The sequence below is a fragment of the Talpa occidentalis genome, unplaced genomic scaffold, assembly GCF_014898055.3.
Source record: "Talpa occidentalis isolate TD23 unplaced genomic scaffold, MPIMG_talOcc4v2.1, whole genome shotgun sequence".
In the NCBI taxonomy this organism is placed as follows: domain Eukaryota; kingdom Metazoa; phylum Chordata; class Mammalia; order Eulipotyphla; family Talpidae; genus Talpa; species Talpa occidentalis.
Window position 1 is genome coordinate 84,172,700 of NW_026555331.1, and position 27,923 is coordinate 84,200,622.

Consider the following 27,923-nt stretch of genomic DNA (forward strand, 5'->3'; position numbering starts at 1 on the left):
AACACTACTCTGCCACCTTCTGGTCTGTTTGGTTAAAATTCAAAGGTTTAAAATTTGTTCTTTGCTTGAAAGTATTGAGGATTGTAGGAAGCCTAGGTTTGGCCACAAACTCAGATATTCTGAATGGCTCCAGGCTGTTGACAGCCTTGTGAATTTCTGGGCAAGGAAGGAGTTCTGTTGGTATTTCATTATTTTTCCAGAGCGAAGCCATCCATCTCTGTTTTCCTTACATGTAAAGGAATGGCTTCCTGGGACTTTTTTCAATTTCCTGTAAATGCTGAGTCTCTGGGTTAGTTTTGCCTGGCAGACCATGGCTAGGGCCCCCGATGGTCTCATTGTAGGAATTTATCTTGTGGTAAAGTCAGTCTCAGGCCAGGTAGAAAACTGCCTGAAAATAGTTACCAGTGAAAAAAGGTTAACTTTTAAAAGTGATAACATTTATTATGTGTGGTCAATTAGTTCGGGTTTCCACATCCCACTGCTAACTCACACTGGTTTCATATGGTTTTTAAACAATTAGCAGGCACTTATTATGTAACAGGTACTGTTGTAAGTGCTTTGTATTAACTTCCTTACTTTTCACAACAATCTCTGAGGCGAATGCTATTATTATCATCTCCATTTTAAGGCTGAAGAAACTGAGACACAGAGAAGTGTGTTTCTCTTTCTCTGTCATATACATAAGTTTGGCATAAATACATATGTTCTAGGTGATAAATGTGTCAATGTAGGTTGATTAGTTGTAACAAATGTGCTGTTCTGGTGGCCCATCTTGATGGGGGTGGGGAGTTATAAGTGGAGGGAGGCAGAGAGTATATGGGGAATCTAACTCCTTCCTCTAAATTTTGCTGTGAACCTTAAAATACTCTAAAAAATAAATCAAGTCTATTTCTTTCCAATCTTATTTTTTTAAGTGCATTTTTTTTTTTTGTTTCCTGAAACCAGTTTTTACCACGTTGGTCACGATAGCACCCCAGTTGAGAATGCATGAACTAGACAAGCATAAATTCTTTCGGATTTCTTATGACTTCACTTATCACTCTTTCTTGTTATTGCATAAGAACTTCTTTTTTTAAGATTTATTTTTATTTATTTATGTATACAAGAACTGGGGTGTAGGCAGAGATGTGGAGAGTGAAAGGATTCACCAGAGACAGAGTTGGGAGCAGAACAGGCAGATTGACTGATATACACTGCTGAGGGGAGCGGGCGAGACAGGAGAGTTCCGCTGTACCATGTGGGTTGGCTCTCTGGCCAGGGTTTAACTTATGCCACAGTGGCTGTCTATAGTTTGATAGCACTGAGACTTTAACCCCTTGCACCACCAGGGAGGCCCAGCATATGGACTTCTCGGGCCAATTGTGCCCTGAAAAAGTCCTCTAGAATATGGAACCCATTGTGTTTTGCCATCTGAGGGGGTGAATTCTACCTCTGAATTCTGATGTTGTATACAGCTGCTCTGCTTACTGCCTTTTGGGATCTCAGCCTGGTCCTCCACCACAGCCGTTTCCTGCTTTGAATAATTTTGGCATGTGTCTTGTTTCTTTACAGGATGTGCTGTGTGTTTGAGTGACTTCTCTGTTAAAGATCAGGTTGACTTTCCTTCTACTTTCTAGGTCTTCATTTAAGTGCTTTATTGGAATGAGGTTTTGTTATCTTTTAAAGATTATTTCAATAGTTGAAGCAATGAAGTCACTTTTCTTAAAAGAAGATTGTACAAAGCTGTGTTCCCTGTACACCATCTGATCATGTTTCATTTTCGTCTTTTTTAAACGATTTTTTTAAAAAAAGTTTTACTTTATTTATTTATGCATACAAGAACTGGGGTGTAAGCCAGCGGTGCGGAGTGGGAGTGGGGGGAAAGTGAGAGGATTCACCAGAGACAGAGTAGGGAGTAAAACAGGCAGATCTACTGAAATACACTGCTGAGGGGAGCAGCGGGTGAGACAGGACAGGTCTGCTGTGCCATGTGGGTTAGCTCCCTGGCTTGATAGAGCTTAGACTTTAACCCCTGCACCACCACGGAGACCCTGCAATGTATCTCTTTTAAATCACTTGAGGAGCGGAGAGGGAGATGTTTTCTCTATTCTTTAATAAAATTATTATAAAGTAGCAAGCACCAATTGGTTTGGCAATACCTAGAAAGACTTTGTAGAATATCTCACTTTTTCTTATTTTTTTTGTAAAATTTCTCTTAGGAATGAAATCATGAAACATTTTGCATTTTATCTTTTTCCTCTTTGTCCTACTGTTGGTAGTACTGTATAGCCTTGTTAGAAACCACAAGGCTCCTTAGCCTATAAGGCAGGTTTTCCCAAGTGTCCTGGGTACTTTTTCCTTTTCCTTATTGATTCAAAATAATTAGGACCAATTCTTTTTTTGTTTGCTATTTTAAGTAACATTTATGGTATATCTTTTAAATTTCTAATGCGTGTTCAATTTAAAAAGCTGCAACAACCAGGAAAAAGAGAAAATACACCTGGTAGCCTCCTCTCACAATTACTAACATTTTTGGTATATAATTGCCCAGTCTTTGCTGGGTAGGATACGGATTGCCAAGAACAGAAGTATATTCTATATAATATTTTGTTTCTCTACTTAGCAAAATATAGCCTCTATTTTCTCACATTATTAAATGGACTTTTACAGCATAATTTCTGAACTTTTTTGGGGGGGGGGTAAGATTTCACATATAAGCAAAGAATCAGAATAGCATAATGAACCCCCTGTACCCATCACTCAGCTTCAAAGCTATTAACATTCTGTTATTTGTTTTCTTTCTTTTCATTCTGCTTGTTTTACCTCCCTTGAGGTAAGATTGGAGTGTGTATATATTACATGTAAAATTTTGAAAGCAGTTTGACAGACTGGAATAACCCAAATACCAATCTAGATAAAGAACATTTCTTTCACCTCATGTCCCTCCCTAGTCACTCTTAACTCCCTCCAGTGGAAACTACTCTTTTGATCTGTTTTCACTGTAGAATAGTGTTCCCTGGTCCAAGTGTTCATATACACGAAATCATATATATGTGCTCTTCTGTGACTGGCTTCTTTTATTCAGGACAATGTCATAGAGATTGGTTCTAGAGTTGCAGGGTCAGTAGTTAGTTTCCTTATTTTGCTATTGTATTGTTTTGTCAATATACCACAACTTTTTTGTTCACTTTCTTTTAAATAAGCATCTGAATTATTTCAATCTTTGGCAGTTATGCAGTAAAGTTGCAATGATTATTTTTGTAGAAGTCTTTTTGTGGCCATGTCTTCATTTCTCTTAGGTAAATACCTTGACATGGAATTGCAGTTCAAGATGTTTGTTTAACTTGAAAACTATGTAGCCTTTGTCCAAATTTGTACCAAGAACAACACTCTTTAAGGAATGGTGATATTTTGTGTCAGGCTGCAAGATAAGACAAAATGAGATTAGAAACTGATGTCATCTCATGCGGCAGGTTTATGAATAAAGAAATAATGATACTCAGCAATCACTATCAAAAGACTGAGGCTGCCAGGCATCACAAATGTACCCTACTACTTCTGAATCACATGTGACTTAGTATGTTTAGTATGTTCTCATCATTTCAGTAGTGGTCAGGTGTGGCACCAAATACATTACAGATATGTTTGTAATGTTTGTAATGAACATTATTTCAAAACTCCCAAAATAAGCAAGCAAAATGAATTTGCTTTACAAATAATGAATGGCAAGTTAGAAATTTAATATAATTGGTTGAAAGAACAAGGCAAAGTGACATTATGAGGAACACATAGGGCTAGTGTGTCCTACCAAATAGATATTGCTCCTTTGCATAGAGTTGATACTTTTAAATAATAGCAAATCACATGGATGTTTCCTATTAAGTCTCTAGGTATAACTAATTTTCTTTCTGCATGGACCTCACATTGTATGCCAGGACTTGTTTTTAAAAAATATTTATTTATTTATTTAAGAACTGGGGTAGAGACCAGAGGTGCAGGGGGTGAGAAGATTCACCAGAGACAGAGTGGGGAGCAGGACAGGCAGATCCACTGAAATATACTGCTAAGGGGAGCAGTAGGAGAGATAAGAGAGGTTTGCTGTGCCATATGTGGGTTAGCTCCCTTGCTAGGGATAGAATCCAGGTCACAGCAGCCATAGTGTGGTAGTGCTGAGACTTATGCCTTTACGCCACCAGGGAGGCCCCCAGGACTCATTTGAACACTACTTTCCACTTTTCTAAGAACAAGTTGAATCTGCTTATGGATCTTTATACCCAATATGCATCTTCAGTTTTTTTTGATAAATGAGGCTCCTTGAAGAGCTGACTCCATTCAAGAACTGGCTTTGTGTCCTATCAGCATTAGATACAATACTGCCAACTGTTCACCTTGGCCTAGCTTTCCTACAGGGAGTAGGCATGTCCAGACAATAAAGTCTCTATTCTTCACAATGTCAAGAAAAAGATTGCTTAGACTCAGAGCAGATAATTATGCTTTATTTACCCCAGGGATATTCAACTTTCAACAGAGAACTTTCAGCTTTCCTTCTTGTTTTATTTTCTTTGCTGAGTCATAGAAATACTGACAAAAATAACCTAGACAGGAAATAGACATTTGATGACAAGAAGAATTGTATGGAAGCCTGGAATATCTAGGTTACATTACAGAGATGAAAAGTAGGTAAATAAACAAATATTTGTTAAGTATTCGATTTAATCTACATTAGCAAGTGTTTCACTGTATAGGCAACGGGTGACTCTTAAAATCCAAGCTTTCGAATGCAGATTGAGGCTATTTTTCTTGGTGTAAGTGTAGGAGCAAGCTTCTGGGATGTCACTTCTGGCTGTGGAAAGTTGAGATCACATATTGCCATGAAGAAGATATTTAACCAGACAGGGGTTATAGCTGTCAGGGAAGACTTCCTGGTGAAGCTGACTTGAACTGAGTTGTAATACACAAATAAGAATGCCTTGTGGAAAATGTTGGACGAAGGGCCTCCCTGGTGGCACAAGGGGTTAAGAAGCAGCCTATGAAGCTATCCACAGCCACTGCAGCATGAGTTAGATTCCAGCCAGCCAGGGAGCAACCCACATGGTGCAGCATCTCCTGATTTGCCTGCTGCTCCCCACAGCAGTGTACTTCAGTCAACCTGCCTGTTCTGTTTCCCACTCTATCTCTGGTGAATCCTCTCACCCCCTGCACCTCTAGTCTGTATCCTAGTCTTGTATGCATAAATAAATAAATCTTTGAAAAAAAGAGAAAATGTTGGATGAAAATAAAGGAATGTTTGACAGAGAGAATAGCATGCATCTGCTATAGGTTGACAAGTAAAGAGAGTCTGGGGAAATGGGATTTTAAGAACAGGTGGAGATTAGACTTACCCAGGGGAGGCAAGAATAATGAAAGGAAAATATTCATTTGTAAATGGGAGCAAAAGGATGGAGTTCAAGCTTTTGACTACTTTATTTTCTCTTCTGTTCCCCCTCCTTAAACAAAGAGCTTATAGAAAAGCAAAGGGTATAAAGAATTGAGTGTGTTTGTGTGTGTGTGTGTGTGTGTGTAGCGTAGAAGAAGAATTGGAACAATATATTTACCTTGCACATAGAATTTCATCAATACCAAGATGAAGTAAGTGGCTCTGTTGTAGATCTTTGGGTTTGAGTTAAAGAAAGCAAAAGGAGGCTTTCTCTTCCATATTCATCTAATGTAAATCTCTTTCTTGGTAAAGAAATAACTCATAATTCTGAAAATTCATAACAGTATAGAACTAAAACAGATTTATTGACTATAATCAATTATAATTACATGATATCAATTGAAACTTCTTAATTAAATATGTTAATCTGAAAAATGCATATTGAGAACATTGAACAGTTGACTCTCCCATGTCCTAAGCTCTGTACATAGGCAGATTTCATAGCATGAAAGCATAGGCACATTTCATAGCATTATAATACCCCTAAAGTGTCTCATAATTCATTTTGGGGGAGCAAAAACAAAATTTGTGATTGGAGCTAAACTTAATAATGTCATTAAAATGCCATGGGAATAGAGGGAATAAAATCATAGATAGGAATAAACATATTTGAGCTATGTATCTTCTTCAATTACTTTGATATCATATGCTAGAGGTCCCTCAATGGAAAACCCTAGGTAGAAAGACACTCTTTGTATGTTCCTACCACTTCTGAGTGGACCTGAATAAACAGATATCACAGGTATTTTAATTTTTTCCCTTATTCCATATTCTACAGAGATCAGCTTGCCTTCAGCCTGACCATTCAGACGACGCAGAAGGTCTTTGACATTTTTGTCTTTCCACACCTCTCCACTCTGCCAGAAGGAATTAGTATTTGATACCTCACTGAAGTACTGCTCAATCTCAGCCTTGTGAACAAGACTGTCGAGACCCCTTTTTTTCCCCAGATAGAAAAGTGTGCTTGCTTGCTTGGACCTGCACATGTGCTTGTACTGTCTCTTGAAGGATCTCTTTAAGGAGGAAACATACTTTTCTATTAGCTTGGAATCTTGATCTAGCTCTTGATTCTCTGGCCAGAACAGAAGGCAGGCCAAGAAATAAGGGTCTGGGTACTGACTATTAAGTTCTACAGATTGTAACACTTCTCGGAGCTGTTTCTTTAATGTGCTTAATGGTTGAATGGACTTGGAGTTGGGTTTTAGACAATTGAGAATAATATTGGCCAAAATGAAATTTTGCTTCTCTCTTGTGAGCTGTTTCTTTGGGTTTTGTTGCAAGAAGAAGCTGTATTCATTCACTATATTTTCCATGGTGGCTGCAGCATCTTTGTGATTTGGATTAAGATACTCCAGGAGTCCAGAAAACCTATCTGCTTTCAAAGCCTCTAGCCTTCTCCTACAATTCTCCTCTTCGAGTAACTGACTCTCTCTGCTTAGTAATGGACCCACATTCAAATGGCAGAAAAGTTCTCGGTATTTCTTGAAACAACGGCTGATTTTCTTGCTTAATAATATTTCTGCTGTCTCCTTTTGGGCATTCCTCGTTTTCAAAAAAACCATATAGTCAGTAAAAAAGTCAAAACACCTTTTCAAATCTGATTGTAAATTTTGTAAGTAGGTTGTGAACTTGCTGAAAGTCAAGTAATATTCACATTTTCCATTTGAAGAAATATTTGACTTTCCTGATAAAAATTCTGACAACATTTTATTAGATAATTCGTTTTCTTTGTTGAAATAGGGAGTAAGCTGAAGAATCTGAATAGTGTAAAGACCAACTTCTATTTCACCCAAGAACCCAGCTGTATTATATGTGTCATATTTTCTCTGGGACTTCTGTGATGACCAGGTCTCTGTTTCAGAGACTTTCTTATCCGTTTGCTCTTGGGATGTTTTGAAAGCTTTTGAGGCCTTTTCAGCAACTTCTAGGAGGTGTGTTAGATCAGTAGTGGTAATATGCGTACAGTTTTTGTTTTTATCCAACCACCATTTGATTTCACTTTTGTAGACTTGACCAAGTGTATCTGTGATATAGGAATTTTTAGGTGCTCTCCCTATGGACTTTTTTGCCCAATCCAGAGCAACGTTAAAGTTCTTTTCTTTAATGTAGAAATGTCTTGCTAAGGCTTGACAAATAAATTCATTTTGTGGGAATCGTTTACTTCCCTCAGTCAAGACTTTTTCAACTTCTTCATTATCTAAAGCTTCAATTAAAGGGGAAAACAAAGTGTCTGTTTCATTTCCGCACTCCCTGCGTTGTCTTGTAAGCAGAAGAGTTTGCACATCATGTTGAAATTTGTCTTTTCCTATTCCACAATCATAGAATAAATTCTCACGTAACATATTCAGTGCAATTGTACTCTTATCCAACTGGTAGCTTTTTTCCAGTTCTTTTAGGCAGCAAATAGCAATGAGAGGATGAATGATGCGCACAGCTGTGTATCTCCCATATTCTGCAGCTTCTGTGCTTATTAGCAGAGTAGAATATGTCCCCATCTTCTCTTCCAGGCTTTCAGGCTTCCAGGGTGTCTTAATTTGGGAGATTCCCAAAAATTTTTCACACTGTGAAACTGAAATTGTGGAATCAGTAACATAAGAGTTGAGTAGAGCCAGGAAAGAAACAAGTTGTGCTTGCTTGCTGTCAAAATCCTGTCCTTTCAAGATATTCCCCACTACATTTTCTATATATGTTTCATCAAAATTGCGTTTCATGATCATGAAAGAATAAAAGTTCTCAAAGTTCTGGTATTGATTTTCAATTTCCTCTAGTTTGGCTCCAAAAGCTCTTTGTTCCTTGGGAGAAAGTTGGTACGTTAGTGCTATGCTGTCTGCTAATTTTGCACTTTCATCGGGATTCTGGGATCTCATGCAGTTTAAGATAATTACCAGTGTCTTTTCATATCTCAAATCCTCTGCTAAAGTAGAATGGATGGCATTCTGTAGAATGTAAACATTTTCCTGTTCTTCAAAATCATCCACAAGGAGAAGTACAGGAATGTAGTCCTGATGGCTGCTTGCCTTATAGGTAATCAACTTGCTTACTTGTTCTCCAATTTCCTCAAAGTCAATTCCTTTGTTTTTTAACACAGCACACCTGAATTTTTTCTTGAGATCCCATAAAACGTTCATAGCCAGTGTAGTACCCCCACAGCCTGGATGATGATAAAGATTGATAATTTTTGCAAATGTTGGTTGAGGAGACTTTTCCCAATGCTGTATAAGAGAGTTAAGGTCTTCATATCTATCCCTTTTAACAAAAGGTGAAGAATAGTTTTCAGAAGAAAAATAGAAGTTCCACCAGCATACTTTGCCACCTCGATAAAAGTGTTCTTCTTTTAATTTCTTAAATTCTTGGAATTTAGGTTCATCCTTCTCTAAGTTTGTGTCCCTACATTCATTTTCACAGAGGATTTCCAGTGCAGTCAAAATATCCTCTTCCTTTTTCTCTAGGATAACTGAAGAAGATCCACGGGAGGGCAAAAATCTTCTTGATGACTGAGTCACTGGTTTCAGTTTAAGGATTGTGCTATTTATTAATTCTAAATTTAAAGTGGAAATACTGTGGTTTGTTAATTCATCTGACATTGTTAATCTTGTCTGTAGTAGATCTTTCCATCGTTGATAAATCTGTGCGCTTACACAGATACACAATATATTTTCCATTCCTTTGAGGTTTTGGTAGAAAGCACAGAAAGTTTCAATGAGTGGATCTCCTGGACTTTCTACTGAAGAGAGTAATAGAAACACTACCAAAAGTTTCCTTCTTGTGATTATATTTTCATCTGTGAGAAATAAAATCAGATTCCTGACTTCAGATGCTCTTTCTCTCTGCCATAAATGTGGTTCTAGAGGCTTATATGTCTCATCTTTCAAGTCTGATCTACCATTGCAGAAGATCCAACTGGGCTGGTCATAAAGATTCATACTAAAAATTTTCTCTCTCGTGGTAGTTTTTTCTTCATACTGATTTGGAAAGTGAAGGTTTGCTACTCGGCTTTTTCCATAAGCTTTGGCTATGCCTCTACTCACAGATTCAGGATCAAAATCCAACACAGCAAACCATTTAACTTCCGTTAGAAAATCTAAGTTTTTTGTTTGGTTTGGATGGCATTTATTTGTTACAAGAATGTACGAATTGTAGTAAGAATTATCTAGTGAATCTCGGTTTCCTATGAGGAGTTTAATCAGCTTTTTTCCTTCACATTCACTCTTATTTGCTTTCATCTTATATTCTTCTTCAGCTTCTTTTCTTAATGCTACGAGTAACTTTAAATTTTTATGAAATTTTTTGAAATTGCCATCTCGTTTCTTGTCATCTGCCAATATGTCTTTAGAACTAGCCCCTTCTCTCACATACAGTGAAGTATCTTGGCTTTGTTTCCATGTTTCATTTATAAGAGTTTGCATCTTAATGTAAAAATACTTCTCTTTACATACAGAGTGTTTTGGAATAACATCTACTTCAATGACAAATCTGTCAGATGGTGTATTGTTCTGCAGTAGGACTTCCACAAACCTTGGCTGACGAATGCACTTCTTGGCTTCTTTGATTTCACTTTCTTCAAAATACTTGTTGATCATTAAATTGAAGTGGTCAATGAAAGCATCCTTACTGGGGGCTTCAATACCAACAATTTCCCCATGGGGTTTGTCCTTGACTCCAAAATGAATGGTGCCATTGGTGCGTGAATTCATGCAAGCTGACGCAAACCGGAAAACTTCATTGCTAAATTTCATCTTAATATCCTTATCTGAGGCTGTTTTTGTTTCTGTGAGGGCTTTGAACTCATGTATTGGGTCTATGAGATTGAGCGGTCCGGTTTCAGGTTGTAGAATATAATGTTCTATGTAACGTATGCTGTCATGGAACTGATCAAAAGGATATGGCATACAAGTACACTGCTCAGGTTTTAGCTTTTCCTTCGGTCTGTCTTCAGCAGACACTACTTCACTTACTGCACTTTTTCCCCTGGGAATCAATTTGTCTTCTTCAGTACTTATCATCATTCCAGGATCACAAGCACTATTGGATGCCACTGATTTTTCTTCTTTCTTTGCTCTCTGTTGTGGCTTTTTGGTGTGTTCTTTTTGGGAGAGTTTGGTATGACCTAATCTTCCTGAATCCTGATTGTTACATTCAGAGGAAATATTCAGTCTATTATATCTGCGTCTTATCAGAAGTGCTGGACCACGTGGTAGGCCCATTTCCATAAGATCTTTCTCAGTTGATTCTTGCAAGACTAATCCTGTCACTTCTTCATTGAGCAGAATCTGCCCATATTTCTCATCAATCTGAAGGTCTTTGGTTACCCACTGTTTCACATGTTCTTTGGTCCAGTCTTTGGTCATTTCGGGTAGATTTACTTGCTCACTCATATTAAAGTTGAAACTTTCTTCCTTGGAAAAAGCAATATAAGAAGTATTATGCTTTATCATTAAAAACACAGTATCAGTTTTACATATAATTCCTTATAAAGAACATATATATATAAAATATTCTTTAAGACTGACACTTGAAACTGCTTGATGTTTATTTTAATTATCTTAAAATCCCAATCAATGCCCTGTTTCCTAGGTGACTTATGAAATAATAAGTAGCTGCCAATCAGGGTGAAATAAATATATAACCAGTATACTGTTTATTTTTTTCAAGATCCCATATTCACATGGCATCTCCATACCAATTAAATTAAATTGTATTTTTTTCTCCTGATAATCTGTCTGTTGTCAGTTTAATTATTTTCCAACAGTAAGGACATAGAAAGAGAGAGGAAGACTTTTCCTTCCCAATAATCTAGCATATTCGGCAAGATATCTCACCAAATGGGTAATGTTTGGCACTGAAGCTGTTGTAGTTGAGAGAGCTTGGTGGGACTTCTGATAAAAGCTGGCATAAAGGTAAAAATTCTTACTTTGTCAGAATCCCAGGTCTCAACCTGCAGAGTCTACTGGAAGAAGAATGGTGAGAGGTTTTTTTTTATAAATTTAATAACAAATTTAAAAATTGCAAGATAAAAAATTGGTGGGAAGAACTTCCTTAAGTTTAGAGACTTTGGTTATTTGGTATGCGTACTCATGAATTTATACCTCTCAGAGATGGTCTCTGTTCTTTTCATGAATTAGAGAATCTAAAAATATTGGGCAAACTCTACTTTTCACAGCTTTTCAAAAGGGAAGGAAATACATGTTTCCCTGTAACTGGGAAAAGCTTTTTAAAACAGATCCCCTTATTATTACTGTCTGGGAATAATTTTCTGGGAATGCCTCTTATGCCTATGGTTAAATCATCAAGAGGCTTACTGATCTGAGTCACTATTTGAATTGGAAAAACTTCTTAACTGAGAAAAATTTTGAGGGTTCTCAACCTAAGTAATTGGGTGTGGTTTTCTTCTGGGCTCTCAATTCTGTTCCATTGATCTATGTGTCTATTTTTATTCCAACACCAAGCTGTTCTAATTATTATCACTTTGTAGTATAGTTTGCATTCAGACAGTGTAATGCCTCCATTTTTGTTCATTTCCTCCCTCAGGAATCTTTTGATTATTCAGTGTCTTTGTACTAAATAAATTTTATGATTTTATGTTTTACTTTTGTGAAGTAAACTGTTGGGATTTTGATAGGAATTGCATTTTCTGTATACTACTTTAAGTAAAAAGATCATTTTAACAATGTTAGTTTTTCCAACCCATGAGCATGGAATGTCTTCCCTTCTTTTTATCTCCTTCAATTTCTTTCAGTAGTTTCTAAGAGTTTTCAGTGTATAGGTCTTCCATCTCCTTGGTTAAATTTATTCCTAGGTATTATATTCTTTAAGATGTAATTATAAATGGGATTTTTTCTTGATTTTCTTAATTTGTCTGTCTCAATGAACCAGACCATAAGACCTCAGTATTACCCTGCTTTAACTGTTCTCACTGCTCTGGACAAACAAACTCATCTCTGCAGATTCTCTTATCACTCTTCACAGACTTACTCTGTCCAGCTGTGGGGCAACATCTTCTTTTAGTGAGAGTCCTCTCTCTCTAATTCAAGCCCCTTCAACTGACTCTTCAAGTATTATAAGGAAAAGCTCTAGATTTTCTATTTTGTCTTAGCCAGTGGTTATAGTAATTCCGTTAGATTTTAGAACTCTACAAGAAGTAGTACCTGAAGGGTTTCTTTGGGTACCACAGGCATGCAGACCCACTGCATGTGCTTGTGTGCTTGTGTGTGTGTGTGTGTGTACACTGTGGGGGTGATGGGAAGGCTTTTCTTTGTGCCACCTTATAGGAGATGGCTGCCTCCTCACTTTCTCTATAATTGTTCTATTCCACCAGGAATTACAAAAAGATGGAAGCATCATGCTCAAGTAGGGTGACTAGATTTGTCCTCCCCAAATCTCATTTTCATCTCTACCTTATCTCGAGTTTCTCCCACTGTTCAAAGATGAAGACTCTATTACCTCAAAAAATATTTCAACCTCCCTCCCCTATGATGGGAGCTGAGAAGAGATGAAATGATTTGAAGCTACTATAATATCTGTTGACACTGTCATGAGAATTTTGCATTCTTACAATTATATGATCTATATTTGGCTGGAGCTATGTAATTTAAGGGAAAATGTTTTATTAATGCTTTGATATAACTCCTTGACCCAATCAGTATTGTCAACCCTGTTTTGGGTGAGGGCTTGTTAACATTTACATTTACATTTAATGTATTTCACTGTTCTGAGGCTTACGAGTTATTTTGTGACAATTTTTCTGATTGGATTTACATCTGGAAGGTTGACATATTTTTTAAATATGAAGGACGTTTATGTTTGGCAACAAGATAATAGTGTAAATAAAGGGGGAGGAGTTGTGATTAGGAAAATAATGTTTGATTAAACCGTGTTTCCTCTCAGCCAACCTGTTTTCTCATTCATAGTATTGGGGAATTGAACTGAACCAGTGTTGCTTGTTTTTGTTCTAGTCTCTGTTTTTGAAATGGGTAAAGACGTTTCTCTGGTTGCAGTTGGAGAGAAGACTTCCACCTTATTTTGTCCTGGGAAAATTTTGAACACCAGAGTTCTCCTTGTGAGTACTTATTTCAGGATCACACTTTCTCCCTTTTGAGACTGTGCAGGAAAGAGCAAGGCAGCAATTTGCCCACCTCCATGTGTAGGAGGCTGGGCCTCAGCAGCCCCCACACATCCACATCTCCCAGACAGAATATGCTCTCACAGCCCTGGCCTAGGCCCCGCGCTCATGTATTGGGGAACTCAGCTACAAAGCAATATAGTTTCACTTTCCAGAAGTATATGCTAAAATACATTTCTTTTTTTGTAAAGCAACCTTAGAATTCACTTAATTTTATTTAAAAATGTCATCCTCGAAAATGTAAATCAAGGACTTGGGATCCTAATTAGAAATGAAAAAAAGTACAATGCAAGGGAACCTACCTAAAATAGTAATGGGCCTATGGAATGCTTCTTTTAGGAATTCAAACCTAATTAGCCTATTTGTTTCCTGGGTACACTTTAAGGATTCCTGAATGTTATTGAGCTCTAAATAATGAGCAGAAAATGAACCCCTTTTTAGTAAGGTAACTCAAATAAAATAAATTTTCCCAAGTTACATAATTAAGTGAAGCTATGAAGCAAATCTTACTTTACCTATAAAATCAGAGGCATGATTAGTTAACATTTGCATGATACTTGCTAGAAGGTTTCTTTTTAAAAAGAGGGCCTCCCTGGTGGCACAAGGGTTTAAGATGCAGCCTATGAAGCTATCTGCAGCCACTGCAGCACATTCGATCTCTAGTCAGGGAGCTACCCACATGGCACACCAGACCTCTCCGGACTTGCCTGCTGCTCCCCTCAGCAGTGTATTTTAGTCAATCTGTCTATTCTGTTCCCCCACTCTGTCTCTGGTGAATCCTCTCCCTCCTCATACCTCTGGCCTTTACTCTAATTCTTGTATGCATGAATAAATAAATCTTAAAAAAATGATTTTAAAAAGAAGTCTGCAGTAAACACAAGTGAGATTAGTTATGTTTGTAAAAGCACTGAGATGTCTCATTCCCTTTTAAGAAATTTCATTAGAAATAACTTACGTATATTTCATATTAATTTTTAAAGTTTACAATTAATTTTTAAAGGTAGTTTTTAAAGAATGTTGATTAAGGTAACTTCAATATCTCAAAAACTTACCAGCGTTTTTCTAAGAATTTCCAGTTTTTATATCAGCAACTTGAAGTAAGTTTCATGAAGTTCTTTGATCTTGAGCTGTTAGATGAGTTGTCTTTTATCGAAAATTTGCAAGAGTCAGATCCCAGCAAACAACTGCCAGAAAGTAGACACGTAGACAGAACAGATCTGGCTCTTTTCTAATTTTGCCTGAGGATATATTTGTTGAGAATTTATTATATATAAAAGACATTAGAGCAAATTAACAATTAATTATACTGTTACTTAGGAACTATTTATGGCATAGATTTCTTCTGTAACTCTCTACTATGAACATTTTCAAGCATAGAAGATTATTTATTTATTTTAAAAGATTTATTTATTTATACAAGCACTGAGTACAGTCAGAAGCGCAGGATGGTGAGAGAATTCACCAGAGCCAGAGCAGAGAGCAGAACAGGCAGAAGGACCGAAATACACTGCTGAGGGGAGCAGCAGGCACGCGCCATGTGGGACCCTCGCCAGGCAGCTGGGGATCGAACCGGCGCTGCCGAGGCTGCGGGCAGCTTCGCAACCCAGCGCTCAACCGCTGCGCCACCGGGGAGGCCCCGAGCATAGAAGATTTAAATGAAAAGTGCATTAAATATCTTTTACCAAGATGACATCACTTCTAACATTTAAATACTTTTAATAAAATAAACATCTAAAATATGTTGCAGGCACACTTTCTCTTCTTCATATTCTGCATTCAATATGGAACAAATCCTATACAAGACACAAAACATATTCAGCATCTGACCACTAGCCACCCCCTCCACCACAACCACCTATCAAAGTCCCTCACAAGGAGTTCTCTTTTTTAAAAAAAAGTTTTTTAAAGATTTATTTATTTATGCATACAAAAACTGCGGTACAGGCCAGAGGTGCGGGACGTGAGAGGATTCACCAGAGACAGAGTGGGGAACAGAACAAGCAGACTGACTGAAATTCACTACTGAGGGGAGCAGTAGGTGAGTCAGGAGAGGTCTGCTATGCCATGTGGGTAGCTCCCTGGCCAGGGATTGAACTTGTGCCTCAGTGGCTGCAGATAGCTTCAGAGTTTGAGTCTTAACCCCTTGTATCACTAGAGAGGCTCAAGGACTTCTCTCTTGTTCTTATTAACCCCTTTAGGGACTTCTCAATATCACAACCAGAATGAGCCTGTTCACACGTAAATAACATAACAACATTCTGTTCCATTTGATTCAGTGCAAGCCTAGTTCCTTATCATGAACTACAGGGCCTCACATGACTGGCATCTTGTTACATCTGTGATAAAATGTCTTACTTTTATTTCTCTCTCTATATCTCAAACAGCAGGCCTCCCTAGTGGCGCAAAGAGTTAAAACGCAACATATGAAGCTATCTGCATCCATTGCAGCATGAGTTCAATCCCCAGGCTGCCAGGGAGCTACCCACATGGCACAGCAGATCTCTCTTGACTCACCCAATGCTCCCCTCAGCAGTGTATTTACGTCATTCTGCCTGTTCTGTTCCCCACTGTGTCTCTGGTGAATCCTCTCACCCCCCACACCTCTGGCCTGTACCCCAGTTCTTTAATGCATAAATAAATCTTAAAAAATAAGTTAAAAAAAAAAAAAAATCTCGAACAGCTCCCTGACTACCTCCTGCTCCTTGCTGGTGGTACCTGCTTCTGCTTCTGATGCTACACTTGTTTTCTATCCTGGGGAAGTCTGTAGGACTCACTCCAACTCTTCTCTCTGGCCTTTTATCAAATGTCACCTTCTCTCTTTGCTTGGCTAGCCTACTGAAAACTTTATCCCTTCTGCCAACTTTTCCTGCCTTTCTTTCTGCTCATTTTCTCTTTAAATCTACTTAGAACTTAACACATATATTTTCATGTACTTCTCTTGTTTATTTTCTGTCTCACCCATTATTCTGTATGCTTCATGAGGGCAAAGATTTTTATGTTTTGTTTACTATTTACGTACCTAGCACTTATTAGCTTCTTAATAAAAATTTGTTGAATGAATAACATATTTTCTTAGAGTAGTTGAAAACAGTCCTTGAGTTAGCAGTGTCTGTGGGTCAGAGAGCTTTCTCTTTTCACTGAAGCAATTACTTCATTTGACTTGCATGCCACACTGAAATCTTGGGCAATCTCTTTTTCATGCTGTTAGGCCAGAACTCACTCTAATTTCAAGGAGCTAGTTACAAAGAATGAAAAAGAGAATTTGTAAAAAGGAACAGTAAATTAGTAAATATGTTTCTCTTGCAATCCTTTTGGGTAATCCAGTTTCATAATATGCATAACACACAGTTCCAAAATTAGTATAACCCTTATTCTGGGTGTTTCCAGGAAGAGGTCTCTTTCTATGCTGGGTCCCTCAGTGTTAGAATTTCAGTACTTCTGCTGTTTTCATCTGTTGTCTCTCTCTGAGAAGCTGATGTCCTGGTGGGGGGCTCACCCCTTTCCACAGACACACCCAGCTCAGGTTTGATGTAATACCTTCTTCCAGCCAGGGTCCTCTTTCAGTAATTTAACCACCCACTCTCTATCTCTGGGTATCCTGAAGATCTAGAGGACAGACTTCAGATTTTCTCTTTTGTTTTAGTGAATATAGTAATTCTAGAAGGGTTAACATTCTAAAAGTGAAGTCACATATCAGGAATTTCTCTCTGCCATCCATTCCTTCTTAGAGCTATTTGGTCTCTACACACCTAGTGAATCACTGTGTGCTGTGTCTAGTGTAGGGAATGCTGCGAGAGGAACTTTTTACCTTTGTACTTTCTCCCAGTTTCTTTTGTTCAGATTCTGCCAAGAGACTCCAGGAAATAGAAATACTTTTCCCAAAAACATTTATTCCCTATATCTGGAAATTTTTCTTCTGATAAATGGAAAAATTGACAATATGTTGTCTCTGTAAGATATCCGAAATTCTTCAGGAATATCTTTGGACCATTTACATCATATCAAACGTTTCTCAATGCCCCTCTCTCTACATGATAGCAGTTGTGAACATACAATGCTTTTTGTGTTCACATTTGTATAATATTCAGTAATGCTTTTAAAATGGTTTATACTTAACTAATTTAAGAGCACCTGCATATGTATTGCTAGAGCTAAGTAGGGGTCAAGTTACCATAACTGATATGCACAAATTTTGAGAATGATGACATAATTCTTGACTTCCTAAGGGCCATCAACTTCCTATTTTGAAACAATTTTGCAAACAAATTTTATGACCTATAATATTAATTATTGGAATATGAGCTACAGGATGCCATTTTTGAGTGACTACTCCAGTTGTCTCTCTTTGGGTAGTGAACAAGAAGGAGAACCGCAGTAGCACCTCAGCTATCCTTGCCTTGAGGAGTTGTTCTTGTCTGTGGAACTCTTAGTCCAAACTGCAGGGCCCTGGTTTTTCCAGAACTGAATGGAGGAAAAGACACTTCAGAATCCTGAATCTAGGGCCTCCCTGGTGGCTCAAGGGGTTAAGCACAGCACTGTGAAGTTATCTGCAGCCTCTGCAGTATGAGTTTGATCCTGGCCGGTCAGGTTGCTACCCACGTGGTGGGTACCTCTCCTGTCTCAGCCACTGCTCCCCTCAGCAATGTATTTCAGTCAGTCTGCCTGTTCTGTTTCCCACTCTATCTTTGGTGAATCCTCTCACGCCCCACACCTCTGGCCTATACCCCAGTTCTTATATGCATAAATAAAAAAATCATTAAAAAAATAGAATCTTGAATCTAGCCCAGGAGAGCTACATACATACTTCTCTGATGGTCTTATTGACTGAAAACTCAGGGAAATAAGTTAAGTTTCATTTCTTTGACGTTTTCAACTAGATTGTATATGAGATATATGTGAAAGAAAAACTTACATAGAAACATATTTAGATTCTAGAGGGTATTATATTTGATTAAATGTGTCTTTTTAAAAAACTATTTCTTCCTCCATTTCTTGTTTTTCTGACCTAAGAGTTTTAATTTTTTCATCTACATGTGTCAAGAACTGGTACTACATTAGTCTCTGATTCTAATAGAAGCAAAAAATCAGATTTTGGAAACAAAATTTTGCATTTTTTATGTATTTTTAATAGATTTATTTAATCATGCATATAAGAGCTGGAGTACAGGCCAGAGGTGCAGGGGGTGAGGGGATCCACCATTGGAGCAAGGGGTTAAACATAGCACTGTGAAACATTTAGATCCCTGGCCAGGGAGCTATCCACATGGCGCAGAAAATAAAATTTTGTGTAAGTAACATGAGCACGATTCCTTTACAATCTTTTATGCAGATATTTCTGAACCAGTTTGTGATGTTTCTCTATCATCTTTTCCACTGCCCTACAAAGCCAGAAACACACTCACTGCCCTAAGTACACTTGATGTTACATTTCTTTCTATAAAAGCAATTATAAAGTTACTCTCAATTAAATATATTTATATATATTTAACCCATTGATATTTCTAATTACTTTCAGTATTTTATAAGTAATTGTTCATATATAAACACATATGTTTATATAAAAAGTGTAAGTGGAGTTTATAAAAATCACTATCCCTCTTAAGCATTAAGCATAAAAATGAAATATAATGATTCAGAAACTTACGAGAATTTTCCTGAAAACATCCTCTTTTATGTCAGAAACTTGAAAGAGTTGATTTAATGTTTTTTTTTTTTCTTCTTCTGATGGTTAGGAGACAAATGATTGCCCGATCCCTTTATAAAAGCTAACGCATTATGTTGCGATGTTTTCTGGTCTCTGGAACTTCCTGAGGGTGTATGAGAGCTATATAGCAGAAGAATGAGGAAGTAGAATTGCAAGGAGTTTCAGTTTCGTTTGAAAGCTATTTATTTGGTTTTGGAAGTTTGTAAAGTATTAACATCACAGAAAATTATAAAGTTGAACCATTGCTCAGAAACTGTCCTCAAGACTGACTTTAAAGTCATAAAAGTTAAGAAATTGGCAGGGATGAGGAGGAAGAAGAAGAAACCTTACAGAAAAAATAAAATAGAAACACTAGAATTACATTAAAACATATGTTGAAACCCTAAGTTTCAGTACCTCAGAATGTGAGAGTGTATTAGAGAGGTGATCTTAGAAGAAATAAATAAGTTGAAGTGAGTTATCTGGGCCCAGATCAGGCTGCCCAAGATGTGTCAAGTTAGCATATTGATAATTTATAATTAATGAAATAGCCTAGGAATGAATAACACCCTAAGCCTTCCTTTCATCAAAAACCAGGAATTTCCGGGCCTCCCTGGTAGTGCAGGAGGTTGAGCGCAGTGCTGTGAAAGCTGTCTGCTGCCTTTGAGGAGAGAGTTTGATCCTCGGCATGCCGGAAGCAACCCACATGGCCAAGCAGACCTCTCCTGTTTCGCCTGCTGCTCCCCTCAGCAGTGTGTTTCAGTACATCTGCTTGTTCTGCTCTGAGCTCTCTCTAGTGAATCTTCTCGCACACACAACCTCACCCCCCCCCCCACTCCGGCCTGTGCCCCACCTCTTAAAAAAAAAAACAAAACACCAGGCATTTCCTCCTCCTTTCTACTCCTCCTGAAAGCAGGAAATAAACCTCTATGTCAGAGGTACCCTCCCTGAGTAGAGATGGAGAGACCCTTTCTTGTCAGAGATAAACAAGACGCTATGCATATAAGCCCTGCCAAGCTTACTAAATTAGTTGCCCACATCAAACCTTTTAGGAGTTTTTTGTCCCGTCTTTTCTTCACAGATATGTTGCTTTGGTGTCTAAAATGTATACAAACCTATTTTGACAATTCACTAAGGTCTGTATCTTATGGCCCTTTGTGCATGTGAAATTAAATTTATCTTTTCTCCTGCTGATTTTTCTTGTGTCAGTTTATTTTGGGACCAGCCAAAGGAATCAAAGGAACTAAGGGGACATTCCCCTAAAATTTCCCCTACAGAGACACTAGGTGCACCCTAATCCAACAAGACTGGTATCTCCGTAAAAGAGAATGAAACACAGAAGAAGCACACAGAAAGAAGACCACATGAAATACAGGAAGAAGACAGCCATCCATAGCCAAGGAGAGAGACATCAGAGAAACCAACCCCACCAACATTGGGCTTATTTGACTTTTAGCCTCTATTACTACAAACAAATACATTTCTGTATTTGTTTTAAATCACCCATTCTGTGGTATTTTGCTATGGAAGCCCTAGAAAACTTCCATGTGGTAGGTCTCTACTTCTTTATTTTTTTTTCAAAGATTTATTTTTATTTATTTATGCATACAAGAACTAAGGGTGTAAGCCTGAGGTGCGGGGGTGAGAGGATTCACCAGAGACAGAGTGGGGAATAAAACAGGCCAACTGACTGAAATACACTGCTGAGGGGAGCAGTGGCAAGACAGGAGAGGTCTGCTGCACCATGTGGGTATCTCCCTGACCAGGGATTGAACTCACGCTGTAGTGGCTGGTGATAGCTTGATAATGGTGAGACTTAACTTTTGCACAACCAGGGAGGCCCTATTTCCCTATCTTTTGAAAAATTAAAACATTTTTCCATTATGAATATATTAAGAAAATTTTCAAACTTAAATACAGAATATACAAGGAAGGGGGGGAACCAAATTATCCAACAACAATCTCTATTTTCCACTGTGTATGTCTTTCCCCCCATATATACCTTAAAAATGTAAATTTAATATTTGAGAAATTCTACAGAACCAAAAATACGTAATTTCAAATTGGCGATGTACACTACCCAGCAAGCTATAATTCTTTTTTCTCTCTCTCAATGATGATTGTTTCTTTCCATTCCCTAGTAATTTTGACCCTCATCATTCTCACATAATGACATGTCTTCCTACCTAATAGACAAAATTGGAGCCATCAGAGTTTCTCACAATCTCCATCCCAGATACTCAAACTAAACTGCAGTCCTATTTTTCCATCATAAAGCAATGGATTTTCTTTTTTAAAAAAGATTTATTTATTTATACAAGAGCTGGGGTACAGACCAGAGGAGCTGGAGGGTGAGAAAATTCACCAGAGTCAGAGCAGGGAACAGAACAGGCAGACGGAGCAGTGGGCGCGACAGGAGAGGTCTGCCACGCCATGTGAGAATCTCCCTGGCCGGCCGGGAATCGAACCTGTGCAGAGACTGCGGACAGCGTCACAGCACTGCGCTCAACCCACTGTGCCACTGGGGAGGGCCCAGCAATGGGTTTTCGATCCAGATGTACCATCTGGGAGGATTTCAAACATGCATATGCCCAAGTCCATTACTGCAATCATACATCTTTAAAGGGTAGGGCCAAACATCAAAGGGTGACCTTGGGTAGAAAGTAACAACGTGGACACTCTAAAGAGTATTCACTACAGGGGTGTCCCTGTGTGGGGAATCAGAGCTTGAGCAGGAGAGGGGGTGTATAAACAAGGAGGCATCCGAAGGTCGAGTAAGCAAGGTGTGTAAATGGCAAGGTGACCTGATTTGGGATAAGCACACAGAATAATAAAGTGTTCCTCTGGGAGATTAGACACTTAGAGTCAGGGGCTTCTAGTTTAGCATCTTTTTTTTTTTTCTTTTTTAAAGATTTGTTTGTTTGTTTGTTTGTTTGTTTGTTTATACAAGCACTGGGTACAGTCAGAAGCGCGAGAGGGTGAGAGAATTGAGAGAATTCACCAGAGCCAGAACGGGGAGCAGAACAGGCAGAAGGACCGAAGTACACTGCTGAGGGGAGCAGCGGGCGGCAGGAGAGATCTGCGCACCATGTGGGACCCTCCTCCAGTGGCCTGGGAGCAGCTGGGGATCGAACCGGCGCCGCAGAGGCTGCGGGCAGCTTCGCAACCCAGCGCTCAACCGCTGCGCCACCGCCACCGGGGAGGCCCAGGGGCTTCCAGTTTAAAAGGGCGCTACCCAAAGGTTAGTGAACCTGAGGAGATCATCAAGTCCGTCTTGGTCAAGAGTGAGAACTGAGAGAGGAGGGAAGGGCATTTGTACTGGACATGGAGGGGACAACAGCCTTAAGACAGAAGATTGAATACATAGAGGAATTGAGCAAAATAGTGAATATATAAATATGAAACCTGGATTACAAAAAGAGAAAGAGTAATTCGTGGTGTGAGGTATTACAACTGGGATATCTGTGTGAGCTCCGGGTTTTAAATACATTTAGATAAAGACATGTAATATATTGGCTAGGGAGGAGCGGTATCTTGTTAGCAACGAAAAAGCTATGAATTGCACCCAGATCTTGGCTTCTAATGCAGTTTTTCTTTATAAAGAACCAAGACATCTTGGAAGGGTGACTGATTCCAGGGATGGGGAGGGAAGAGCGGCTTGGAACAACTTTTGTGCCAGAAAGCAAAGAAGGGCACAAAGAGGGACGGGGACATACGGAAAGTTCTTAACAGCCAACTTGAATAGACTCGCACCTACCAATTATAGGACAATTTGAACATCAAAATAAATAGTGCAGTAACAGATTTTAATCCACTGAGTGAGGCAGAAGACCATGAATCCATACAGACATAAGCACGTGAATAAATGGAAAGTAAGGTAAGAAATAGTGTAATTACAATATTTCAGGTTACTTTGGCACAAAATACCAATTAATGACAAAGTGGGGAGGAGCTAACATTACAGTGGAGAAGCCTGGCCAGTGCTCTTTGTTGCAGTGGTATTTTCAAGTCATCAAAGTGAACATTATCAACAAGGGACGTCAGAATAATGTGCCACCTGACAGGAAGCAGTGAGAATATAGTGTGACTTCTGTGGTATTCCTGCCAAGATGCCTAGCTTTAGTAATCTTAAAACACCAAACACATCTAAATGAGGGGCATTGCACAAAATAACTGGCTTGCAGTCTTAGAAAGTTCAAGGTCATAAATATCACAGAAAATATTGGGAAATGTTCCAGACTGGAGGCGACTGACACAACATGTGAATCCAAATGGTCTTTTTTACTACAAAAGACATTATTGAGACAATTGGAAAAAAACTGAGTGATGTGTAAAAACCAGATTAAATTAATCAGCATTAACATCTATGTTAACATTAGTCTTCATTTCCTGATTTTAAGAGTTGGGTTGTGGTTATTTCCTTGTATTGTTAGAATTTCCTGTTTAGTTGAAATGTGCAATAAAATACTGGGCATCTTTTTTTTTTTTTTTAAGATTTTATTTATACAACAACTGGGGTACAAGCCAGAGGTGCGGGAGGGTGAGAGAATTCACCAGAGACGGAGCTGGGAGCAGAGCAGGCAGAGGGACCGAAAACACTGCTGAGGAGAGCAGCGGCTGGAATCAAAGCCGCGCTGCAGACGCAAGTGGGTGAAAAAAAGTCAGTTTAAAGGTTACCTAGTTCTCTATTTTAATCTATTGCAGGTAAATAGGTCTGTTTTGGAATCAATGTTTCTGAACTTAGCCTGCTTGGGAGAAAGGTGCTGATGGTCATTTGATGTTCATTATCATGCTTCCTGCTACATAATCAAATAGAATTAGATCAATTAAATCTTAACATTAAATTAAATATGAGGGGTGGGGTGTCCCTGGTGGCGCAAGGGGTTGAGACGCCACCCATGAAGGTAGCTGCACCCACTGCAGCACTAGTTCAATCCTCAGCCAGGGGGCTATCCACATGGTGCAGCAGTCCTCTCTTGTCTTGCCTGCTGCTCCCCTCAGCAGTGTATTTCAGTCAAATCCACCTGTTCTGTTCCCCACTCTGTCTCTGATGAGTCCTCTCATCCCCCCCATACCTCTGGCCTGTACCCCAGTTCTTGTATGCATACATAAATCTTTAAAAAAATTAAATATGGGGGTCCTCCCTGGTGGCGCAAGGGATTAAGTCGCAGCACTATGAAGCTATCTGCAGTCTCTGCAGCACAAGTTTAATCCCCAGCCAGGGAGCTAACCCACATGGTGCAGCAGACCTCTTCTACCTCACCCACTCTGTCTCTGGCGAATCCTCTCACCCCCTGTACCTCTGGCCTCTACTACAGTTCTTGTAGGCATAAATAAATAAATCTTAAAAAAATAAATTAAATATGAGGCAACTAAATGATATAAATGGAATTAACCCATTAATAAACTCTCAGGAAACATGACCAAGTTTTAAAAATAATTTTAAAGTGGGGAAGACATAATATAGCCTTAATGGGCATACAGAGAAAAAGTGAATAAATCTGAGTTGTGTAAACATATTAAGTCATTCAGCATATATCATAAAATAAGCCAAAAAAGCACTGATCACCCAAGAAAACAAGACAATATCTATAATTTATTTTATTAAATTATAATCTATATAAATCAATAAAGAATTTTTTTCAGTTTAAGAGCATTAAAAAAACAATAAACAACAATATTCTCAACCTCACTCATAAACAAATGTTTCAAAGTAAACACTGCCAAATATTATTTTTCTCACATCAAGTTCCCAAAATGAAAAAGTTTGATATTATCAGGTGTTGGGAAACCAGCAAATTCACATTCTGTGAATTTGAAATGTAGAAATGTAAATGAAAGTGATTTAGAAATGTAAATCACTGTGTGTAGAAATGTAAATGAAAGTGATTTTCAGAGTAATTCAGCAATATCTATCAAAGCTACAAATATTCATAAGCAAAACAAAGTCTGAAGAATAAAAAGCAGGATAATATAACATTATGGTAGAAAGGACAAAGTAAAAGCTTCTGAAATTGCTCATACATCCTCCTATCAACACAGTGAATCAGACACAGTACTTCCTCTAGAGAAGAACTGCAGAATTGATCACTCATATCAGAAACATAAAAATAGAATGAGTTAGCAGTTGTCATAAAATCTCCATTCAAATCATCTCTATGATCCCGGAAAAGTAGATGAATTAAGCAAATGGTGGTAGATTAACTAAGCGGCAGTTCCAAGCATAGTGGTTCTGCCAAATTTGGTGTCTTTACTGCAACTGATCAACACAGTCACTGTGACCTGATAAGCAGCAATTGATCTGGGTAATGTATTCTTTTTGATTTCTATCAGTAATAACAATCAAAAACAGTTGTTTTTGCAATTGAGAGTGGCATATATTTGTATGGTTACTCCAGGGCTAGAGTAAGTTTTTTTTTTAGAGTAAGCATTTTAAAACAATTTTAACACAATCTGTGACAACCTTGATCATGTTCATATTCCACAGACCATTATACATGTCCACTATGCTAATAAAATAATGTTAATTGGACCTAATGTACGGGAAATGGCAAGTAATATGGTTTCCTTAACAGGACAAATACCAGAAGGTGGATGACAGGCCATGCAAATTCAGGAGTCATTCATATCAATACGGTTTTTAGGGATCTTAGGGTTCATAAAATCTAGAGGATCAGGGCTTCGCAGAAGATCCAGGCTGGGGTCTATGCTGCTCTGCTATTCAGGCAGGCTGGCTTGGTGGATCCCATGATGCCAGAGTTGTCTGTGGTAGATAAAAATGTTTTATAGAGTCCCTAGGGAGGACTCCAAAGAGAAATACTTCGCAATTTCTCTATGATTCTGGGGTAAAGGCAGGATGTTTGAGGTATAGAACTACTTGATATATGAAAAAAAAGCTAGAAAAATTAAGTGCCTGATCATAAGATATCAAGAGAGGAAGTGATTAGGTTTCATAGCACAAGATGTGTATATTATCAGATCCAATGAGTCATGAGTTAAAGCTAATGCAATAGCACTGTCAAATGATGGAATGGTACTTTTAGATCATAGCTGAGCAGGTCCAGAGGTCACAAGTAATTACAGCAATAGGCAAATTAGAATTCCACATAATTTATCTCATTTGCATTGCTGTCTTTGCTCATGTTATCTTTATGACAGCATAAGGATTCTCTGTGACGATTAGAAAGGTTAAAAAAAAAAAAAACCAACAGGCTTGGTTCACTAATGAGTCAGCTCAATATTTTGGTGTTGTTAATCAAAAGTAGACTGTTGCTGCCCTGTAGTCACACTCAATAGTAACCTTGGCAGAAAATAGTGAAGGGAAATCCCATTATGGGGCAGTGGGGTGGGGTTGGGGGGGACAGGAGGGCAAAGCTATAGGTAGTAAAGTTGTTTGTTCATTTGCATGGAGGGGAAAATTATCTGATATGCATATACATGGACCCCAGAACAGTGATAAGTGGCTTAGTTGACTGTTCAGGGGCATGGAAGGAGCAAAATGGAATATTAGAAATAAAGCAATTTGAGGATGTGTCATCCATATGGATCTTTGAGAATGAGCACAAATTCTGAACAAAATCTTTTTGCTTTGTGTTATGACCACAAGAGAATATTTACTGATGAAAAAGTATGAAATAACCAGACAGTTGCACTAAATAGGATAATTCATCCTGTAGATGTCATCACTGCCCAGCCTTTTGGCTAAGATCAAATATAGTATCCTGTAGATGTCAACACCAAGAGGAGACGGGTAACTTTGGGTGTTTGATTTGGAAACTATATTCTTTGCCTTTCCTGCATTGTTCACTAACTGTATTAAAGTTCCTTTTCATTAAAGTTTCATATGTTTTGTGTTGATGCAGTGGATGGCAGAACCTATTTAGAGAGGGCAGGTTTAGGGGTTCTGGGGTGCCTCTCTCCCTGCCCTCTAACCAAAGGACAGAGTCTGAGCACTGGAGACTCCTAGGTGACCCTATCTTTCAGATTTGCACTTTTTAATTATTCATACATGACATTATTCTTCCTGTATTATCCTTGACTATATTAAAGAAGAAGGTGTTTGGTTAGACCTGTATAAGCTTTTCATGTGTACTCCTGTGATGTTTTATTTAATGGCAGAGAATCAGTAACTTGTAAATGCAGAAACCAGTAACTTGTAAAATAAAATGCTCTGCTGTATTTTTTTTTAAAGATTTATTTATTTTATGCATACAAGAACTGGGGTGGTAAGCCAGAGGTGCAGGGGTGAGAGTGGTGAGAGGATTCACCAGAGACAGTGGGAGGAGCAGAACAGGCAGACTGACCAAAGTACATTACAGAGGGGAGCAACAGGTGAGTCAGGAGAGGTCTGCTGCGTCATGTGGGTTGCTCCATGGTGGGCCAGGGATCAAACTCTGACTGCAGACAGCTTCATAGTTTGTGTCTTAACCCCTTGTACCCCTCTGTTGTATTTTTCTATCTTGTATTGTTACAGGGCAGCCCTGATACAAAATGGGTTGCCTGACTGGGGGTCCTCACCTGTGCACTTAAAAGGACTTATCAATCCTCTACTGCAGGCACACATGAAAGGTTAATAAAAGGTTTATTTACAAGGGAAGGGCAAATGAAGAAACGCACAGCTCAGGGAGAAAAAGTGGGAGACAAAGTTTTAAATGCGTCCTACCCGA

At 38.4% G+C, this 27,923-nt stretch overlaps 1 protein-coding gene across 3 annotated transcripts; it reads right to left on the reverse strand.

Annotated features, from left to right (window-relative positions):
* Positions 1–5,807: 5,807 nt before the first annotated feature.
* SAMD9L (sterile alpha motif domain containing 9 like) lies at positions 5,808–19,362 on the reverse strand. 3 transcript variants are annotated; one of them, XM_054692344.1, is made up of 3 exons: positions 19,219–19,362; positions 14,627–14,812; positions 5,808–10,847 (listed from the first exon to the last, which is right to left on the reverse strand). In XM_054692344.1, exon 3 carries the CDS (start codon positions 10,828–10,830, stop codon positions 6,070–6,072), a length of 4,761 nt encoding a protein of 1,586 aa, XP_054548319.1. In that variant the 5' UTR covers positions 10,831–10,847; positions 14,627–14,812; positions 19,219–19,362; the 3' UTR covers positions 5,808–6,069. The 3 variants fall into 3 exon arrangements, with proteins under 3 accessions (XP_054548319.1, XP_037363842.1, XP_037363849.1); XM_037507945.2 differs by having other exon boundaries at positions 5,808–10,851; XM_037507952.1 differs by lacking the exon at positions 19,219–19,362 and adding an exon at positions 16,594–16,626 and having other exon boundaries at positions 5,808–10,851.
* Between the last annotated feature and the right edge of the window lie 8,561 nt (positions 19,363–27,923).